Consider the following 8,429-nt stretch of genomic DNA (forward strand, 5'->3'; position numbering starts at 1 on the left):
ATTTGTTGGTACGAATCAGAGGCAGTGCCACGTTTCTTCTGAGACATGCCGTCCACCAACATCTGGATGATTTTCTTCTGAATTGAGTGCGCCTTTCATTATCTGGTTTGTCTTCTCTGTCTTTGACCAAGATCCACCGAAGATGAGGGTCAAGCTGAAGGTCACGGCTGAGGATTCATCAGGCAGCCTGGAGGACGCAGCAGGAGCCATCCTACAGCAGGTAACACAGAGCTTCCACTTACTCCAGGCGTGGACAGGGATGATGGTGGGAACCCTCTTTAGAACTACTGAAACAAACCAGGTGGTACCAATGAATTTATATGCAAAGGCCCATGGATTGATTCAGGGTGGTTGCTCCAGAAGCTCCAAGCCTGCTCACTGGGGGATGGATGTGACTGGACCAGCCCAGCTTCAGTCCAACAACCAGCCAATCACATTGCAACAGTAACACACACCAAAAACAGCCCAACTTTAGGATATTTACTTGTATTTGACTTTGTTTTGTTTTCAAAGGATGTTTTTATTGGAATCCCAAGTTTCACACACACAACAGTTATGGTCTCAGCCAATGACGTTTCAGTTTTGTTATTTTACAGCAATAAAGTTGCACTTCTGACAATATATATGATGCCTGCAGTCATTTCAGTGCATTGAGAAAAACATTGAAAATCCAATCGAAACTCAAATGTTTCTTTTTTAAATCATAGATTTTCTTCCCAGGCCAAATCAAGCAGCCCGATATTAAATCCAACACAGAGATTCTGTTGGGAGTCTTCACACACCGCATAGCAAAGCTGCAAAACCCTTCATACACCCACCGTGGAAAATCAGCACAATATACATCCTAATTAACAGTGACCGTGGCACGGCAGCTAGTTCTGTTATTATGAAATGAAAAGGTCAAAGCCATAACAGCTCCAGTCCTGGAGCTCCTGCCAGCCACTCCCTCAGCAGCACTGTGTGTTCCTCAGCTGGGTCAGAGAGTGAAGGACGCCGGGCTGACACAAGCAGCCCTGCTGACCTGGACCAAGCAGCTGGACGGGAAGATCTTCCACCCACACCAAGAAGTGATGAAGAAGATGGAGGAGAAGAGCTGCAGTGTCACAGGAATTTAAAGAACCTCCTCATGCTCACATCTCTTCTGCTTGTGATCATTTTAATTCTTAAAACCAGTCACTGCACTGTAAACAATGCAAATACAGAAACACTCAGACTGTGTGAAGTTAACACCGGTATGGAACACACAACTTAGTTTTAAAGTAAAGATATAGTCAAAGAATAATTTTTGGGAGGGAAATGAACCAATGACTGTCATCTAAGGAAAAAGAAATTGTAATAGGAAACCCTGAAATAACATCAGAGCAGTTTTTGCCAGAAGAGCACATTCTGCTGGCAAAACGAGAGTTGATGCTCTTTTTTTCTTCACACCTTTAATGAGGCTTAATACTTTGTCGTCAATACTTTGTTGTAATCACTCATTTTGTTTGCAGGATGGGTTTTTAAACATTCAGCGGAACTTAATCCATCCAATTGCTTGTTAAATTGCTCATTTTGAACCATGTATCCTCTGATGTACCAAAATCATGACAGTTTACTCTGTGGTGATGCTGTTTGACTTTTATCACAGCTGGACCAAAGGTCAAACTAGTTATTCTACAGGACCTATCGAACTAAAATCCTCACTTCTGGCAAATATCGACTCTTAAAAAAATGATAATCCTGGTCCCACACGGTCTAGGTAATTCTGGTCAACACTGTCTAGATAATCCTGGTCAACACGGTCTAGATAATCCTGGTCCAACACTGTCTAGATAATCCTGGTCCCACACTGTCTAGATAATCCTGGTCAACATTGTCTAGATCCTCCTGGTCAACACTGTCTAGATCCTCCTGGTCCAACATTGTCTATATAATCCTGGTCCAACACTGTCTAGATAATCCTGGTCCCACACTGTCTAGATCATCCTGGTTACACGGTCTAGATAATCCTGGTCTCACACTGTCTAGATAATCCTGGTCTAACACTGTCCAGATAATCCTGGTCCAACATTGTCTATATAATCCTGCTCCAACACTGTCTAGATAATCTTGGTCCCACACTGTCTAGATAATCCTGGTCAACACTGTCTAGATAATCCTGGTTATACGGTCTAGATCATCCTGGTCTAACACTGTCTAGATAATCCTGGTCCAACACTGTCTAGATCATCCTGGTTACACGGTCTAGATAATCCTGGTTACACGGTCTAGATAATCCTGGTCCAACACTGTCTAGATTATCCTGGTTACACGGTCTAGATCATCCTGGTCTAACACTGTCTAGATAATCCTGGTCCAACACTGTCTAGATCATCCTGGTTACACGGTCTAGATAACCCTGGTCCAACACTGTCTAGATAATCCTGGTCAACACTGTCTAGATCATCCTGGTCCAACACTGTCTAGATAATCCTGGTCCAACACTGTCTAGATAATCCTGGTTACACGGTCTAGATCATCCTGGTCTAACACTGTCTAGATAATCCTGGTCCAACACTGTCTACTCTAGATCATCCTGGTTACACGGTCTAGATAATCCTGGTCCAACACTGTCTAGATAATCCTGGTTACACGGTCTAGATCATCCTGGTCTAACACTGTCTAGATAATCCTGGTCCAACACTGTCTAGATCATCCTGGTTACACTGTCTAGATAATCCTGGTTACACGGTCTAGATCATCCTGGTCTAACACTGTCTAGATAATCCTGGTCCAACACTGTCTACTCTAGATCATCCTGGTTACACGGTCTAGATAATCCTGGTCCAACACTGTCTAGATAATCCTGGTTACACGGTCTAGATCATCCTGGTCTAACACTGTCTAGATAATCCTGGTCCAACACTGTCTAGATCATCCTGGTTACACTGTCTAGATAATCCTGGTTACACGGTCTAGATAATCCTGGTCAACACTGTCTAGATAATCCTGGTTAACACTGTCTAGATAATCCTGGTCAACACTGTCTAGATAATGCTGGTTAACACTGTCTAGATAATCCTGGTTAACACTGTCTAGATAATCCTGGTCAACACTGTCGAGACAATCCTGGCTGGACTTAATTGTTGGTTTTTCTCAGTAAAAGTCCTGAAGTGATTTGGTTTTTAAATCAAGAGTAATATTTTGTTGTGTCGAGGCACCAGCTCCACGGTTCCTTCCTGCTCAGCTTGTTCTCTCCAGCATTCATTCCTGCAGTGACACATCTTGTTCTGAGATGAATTATTAGTCTGTAAGATGCCAGTACACATCTTCAAGCTTTGTTGTATTGTTTTCATTTAGCTGCCACTTTCCTTCCTCCCAATGCTTCATTAACCTTTTGTATTCCGGAGTTTTGTAGTTAAACTTCATGTTGAGCCAAAAACAATGTACTTTGTCTCACCTTGTCCTGTTGTCATGTCAGCTCCTGTTTTTCTTGTTGACACTGAGACGTCTTAACCTTGTTTGTGGTTGTTGCTTCATTCTGAGTAAATATTACAAACATGTCCACACACGTGTCCTCTATTAATTCGATAATAAACCCAGAATCTTTACTAATTCACCAAACAAGTGCAACCTGCTTAACAATGACCATATTCTCAGGACCGTCCCTCTCCTCCCTCTGATCCGTCTCCGGGTGGTGGTGGTGTCAGTCTGAGCACCGTCACCCAGATCACATAGACCCATTAAGAACCGTCCTGCAGGTGGAGAGCCCACAGGAAGGTGGTGAGCCCACAGGAAGGTGGAGAGTCCACAGGAAGGTGGAGAGCCCACAGGAAGGTGGTGCCCGGCGTGGGACATGAACCCTCTACCTTGAGACTGAGAGTCTCAAGCTCTACCTACTGAGCTGGACGGAGTTCTTTCTCAGGACTATACGTCTTTAAACATTTCCTCATGAAGAGGAAAACCAATGTGTGAGTTTAACTAGTGATTTATCCTCCATGTCCAGATGAACCTGTAAATAATCCAGAAGACTCGCCTCCGATGTTTTCTTCATCCCGGCATCGGTTTCTTTTCTTCCTGATGCTCTTATTGTGTTAGTTCTATGCAGAGTGATGAATGTTTGGCTGGAGCAGCTTTCCGTGGTCATACACTGATATCTAGTGATCACAGATGGTATCTACTGCTATATTTTGACATAAAAATCCCCTCGCCCTATGAACAGCCAACCACGTCAAAATGTCTGATTCATAGTGCAGAGAAATGTGTGTGTTTAACACTAAGCTTGTTTATTCACTTTTACAGCAGCAATGATGAAACACCATGTTTCATCTTTATACCGCAGATCAGGACATTAATGCTCTCTCTCTCTCTCTCTCTCTCTCTCTCTCTCTCTCTCTCTCTCTCTCTCTCTCTCACACACACACACACACACACACACACACACACACACACACACACACACACACACACACACACACACACACACACACACACACACACACACACACACACACACACACACACACACACACTCTACCTCCTTCAAAGAGACTGTGATCTCACAGTTTCATAGTTTATTTCAATAATAAATTATGTACAGTTGTGTGCAAATGAGAGAACATGGAGACAGACACAGGGAAGACGAGGGGGGACTGATGCTCATCTGTTGGCGTTGGGGTTGACAGGCCCATTTCGGCCCCTCCAGATGCATGCTGGGAAGCAGCCGGAGGAAGTACTCGATGGAAGAAGAGATGGTGGGCGGAGTCACCACATGTAGGAGTCATCATATCTGTTCAGACAAGTGAAGTTGGGGGGGTGGTGATTAATCTGCATGTGTTCATGTGTTAATCCGACGTGTGGAGCTGCGTTACCTGGATCGCTGGTCTCTGTTGTCACCAAACAGCAGCTCGGCCACGACGTCCTCCTGAGCTGAACGCTTGCCATACCTGTTGGGACCAGAGGGGGGGCGCTCAACACACCTCAACTACAGAAATTTGGAAGCTCATGACAGTGTTCTTCCTCAACATAATCCTATATTCCTAATTCTTATAATCCAACAACCAATCATCAATCTCAGGCTGAGTGAGATCAGCGGACGTCAACATGATGGAGGCCGAAGCTCATTTCACATAAATGTTTGGGTTCTGCAAACACATTGATCCCAACTGAACCGGACTTGAGGGTTCTGGTTCTGAACTAAACCTGAGGGTTCTGGTGCTTCTGTTCAGGCGGCAGCAGTCAGTAGTCTTCCTCCTCCTGTTGCTTCTAATGTCGTCATTTCACAGTCCGATTAGTCTCCATGTCTCAGTGTTTTCATGTCATTTCCAGGAGCAGCTGTGTCTCATTGTCCCCTGAGGAGGAAACCAATCTGAAACCGCGCAGCCGTTCACGCAGTAATACAGTGAAACCACCCCCCCGCAGCCGCTCTGATTTCCCATCAGCCACCTCTTCATCCGACCCTTGGCACCCAATCTTCTGCTCGGTTACTCCACCCTGTGGGGGGCGGTCAGGTGGTGCCGCTGGGTCTCTGCTGCCACACAGCTGAGACACATCAGGACGCTCTTTAACGACCTGCACTCGTTTACACGTCCTCAGGTTTTCACAAAAACGGATATTTGTCCTCTATGTTGACAAAGAAATCTCCACTTACACCTGATTGTTTACAAAGAAAATATCTTCATTGACTCGGACCCGCATGTCCAGCTGGTTCAGAGCAGCTGTGAGCAGCAAGACCTGTAGGGGGCAGTGTAACGAGACGTATCAAGCCATGATGGCCAATCAGAATCCTGGGAAAAAACAATACGTCACAAATCATTGTTCATTTATATAAAGTTATTTCCTGTTCAGCGATAATAGTTCATTTAATTGGAGCGATAAAGAGGCAGAGCTCCTCCTGAATGTGGCATCAGAATATAAAATGAATGACTCAGCAAAACAAGCAGCTTCACTGGATCGGCTTTGTCACTGGTCAAACTGGAAACACCGTCACTCACGACGCCGACGACGCTTCTGTCACATATTGTGACGTGAAGCTCCACCTCCCCTCTTAAGATGCAAATCGAGACTCACAGTTTTCAGGAATCATCGTTTATACAGACTTGTTTTATGTGTAAATGCAGGAAACACAGAAAAATATCACCCTTTCATAAAAACGCAGGACACCGTCAGCTGGTCGGTAAATCTTCACACTCATTTTAATCCCGACACCACAAACAGCCAGCGTCACCCCGAGTGGGCGGGACCACTGCTACATCACTGATTGATGCTAATGCTAAATCATGAAGACACTGGATAGTTTTACTGCTACGTCACTGATTGATGCTAATGCTAAATCATGAAGACGCTGGATAGTTTTACCTCTACGTCACTGATTGATGCTAATGCTAAATCATGAAGACACTGGATAGTTTTACTGCTACGTCACTGATTGATGCTAATGCTAAATCATGAAGACACTGGATAGTTTTACTGCTACGTCACTGATTGATGCTAATGCTAAATCATGAAGACACTGGATAGTTTTAGACTTTAAAGTGTACGAGGAATGTTCTGTCAATGTTCTTCACGAGAAAAATACCTGAACAAAACCTGATGAGACACAGGCTGACGGATATTCTGTGTGTGTGTGTGTGTGTGTGTGTGTGTGTGTGTGTGTGTGTGTGTGTGTGTACCTCTGCCTGGTGATCAGGTTGATGTAGTGTCTCAGGGCAGTGTAGTACTTTGCCAGCTCCTCTGGGGGGGCGTCCTCTCCAGGGTTCTCTGGTTTGGGGGGGTAGGCGTCGGTCAGAGCGCCCAGACAGACCAGAACACCGAGCAGCGCAGCCGCCAGCACCGTCCACGGCTTCAACAGCCACATCTGGAACACACACACACACACACACACACACACACACACACACACACACACACACACACACACACACACACACACACACACACACACACACACACACACACACACACACACACTCTGTTCAGGATCGACTGTCTGTTCTGAAATATCTGATCTAACCTGCTGCAACATCCAAACTTGTGGGAGGAGGAAGAGGAGGAGGAGAAAGAGGAGGAGGAGGAGGAGGAGATGGAGGAGGAGGAGATGGAGGAGGAGGAGAAAAAGGAGGAGGAGAAGGAGGAGGATGAGATGGAGGAGGAGGAGAAAAAGGAGGAGGAGGAGGATGAGAAGGAAGAAGAAGAGGAGGAGGAAGAGGAGGAGAAAGATGAGGAGGAGGAGCAGGAAGAGGAGGAGAAAGAGGAGGAGGAGGTTGAGAAGGAGGACGAGGAGGAGGGGGAAGAGGCGGAGGAAGAGGAGGAGGAGGAGGAGGAGGAGGAGGAGGATGAGATGGAGGAGGAGGAGAAAAAGGAGGAGGAGAAGGAGGAGGATGAGATGGAGGAGGAGGAGAAAAAGGAGGAGGAGGAGGATGAGAAGGAAGAAGAAGAGGAGGAGGAAGAGGAGGAGAAAGATGAGGAGGAGGAGCAGGAAGAGGAGGAGAAAGAGGAGGAGGAGGTTGAGAAGGAGGAAGAGGAGGAGGGGGAAGAGGCGGAGGAAGAGGAGGAGGAGGAGGAGGAAAAAGAGAAGGAGGAGGAGGAAGAGGATAAGAAGGAAGAGGGGGAGGAGTAGAAGAAAGAGGAGGAGGAAGAGGAAGAAAAGGAGGAGGAGGAGGGGGAGGAAAAAGAGGAGGAAGATGAGGAGGAAAAGGGTCAATGAACAGATCAATAAAGATCGTCGTTTCAGTTTATGAGCAAATATTTTAATTTGTGTTTTGGATTTAGAAAACCACAGAAGTCGGTGGAACAAATGAACTTTGACTTTATTTTGAAGTTTTTCTAAAGACGTTTTCACCTGAAGGACATTTCAGCTTCGTTCCTTCTAAAATCCACTGAAATCAAGAAGACGAAGCTCTGGAAGGAGGAACGATGTGATTATTGATCCAGATGTTTGATCAGCTGGAACTCTTTCAAATTCTTTCATATTTGTTTAAAGAATTTCCTAGAATAAGAACTTCTTTGTGTTTTGGTCATTTCCTGCTTCTTTTGCATTTTTATTCAGATTTCCAGAAGACGGGAAGACGAGGAACATGAATGAAGCCGAGGTCTTAATGTTCTGATCGAGATGAAATCAGACTTCAGTCAGTCAGTTAATCAATCAGAGTTCCACTGAAAGCTCTCCATCACTCCTTTGGGCTTTTGCCTTCATGACATATTAAAAAGTAGATTTTATATCATTTGCATGAATAATTCCTATAAAACAGAAACAGACGTTTGATGAACTGATCGGTTTGTTCTCATTCTTTTCTGTTTGAAGTTTCCAGTTTTTCATCACTTTGTTTCATTAACTGGTTCTATTTTATTCATTAGAGCTTGAAATAAACTGCATTGGACAATATAGAATTTCAATAAGTCCATTTGATCCTGTCCCATCAGGACCTTTGCTGGACGATGAGACGATCACGTCCTTCTCATGAAGACCTTTT

The 8,429-nt window shown here is 44.9% G+C and overlaps 1 protein-coding gene across 1 annotated transcript; it reads right to left on the reverse strand.

The window, feature by feature from the left end:
* Nucleotides 1-4,722: 4,722 nt before the first annotated feature.
* LOC308124350 (peptide YY-A-like) lies at nt 4,723-6,814 on the reverse strand (the record flags this gene model as incomplete). The annotated part of the gene is made up of 3 exons (XM_080487271.1): nt 4,723-4,747; nt 4,830-4,904; nt 6,630-6,814. The coding sequence occupies 3 exons, from the start codon at nt 6,812-6,814 to the stop codon at nt 4,723-4,725; spliced, it is 285 nt and encodes a 94-aa protein (XP_080343397.1).
* Between the last annotated feature and the right edge of the window lie 1,615 nt (nt 6,815-8,429).

Source organism: Lipophrys pholis (assembly GCF_963383615.2).
Source record: "Lipophrys pholis genome assembly, chromosome: 19".
NCBI classification, from domain to species: Eukaryota; Metazoa; Chordata; class Actinopteri; order Blenniiformes; family Blenniidae; genus Lipophrys; species Lipophrys pholis.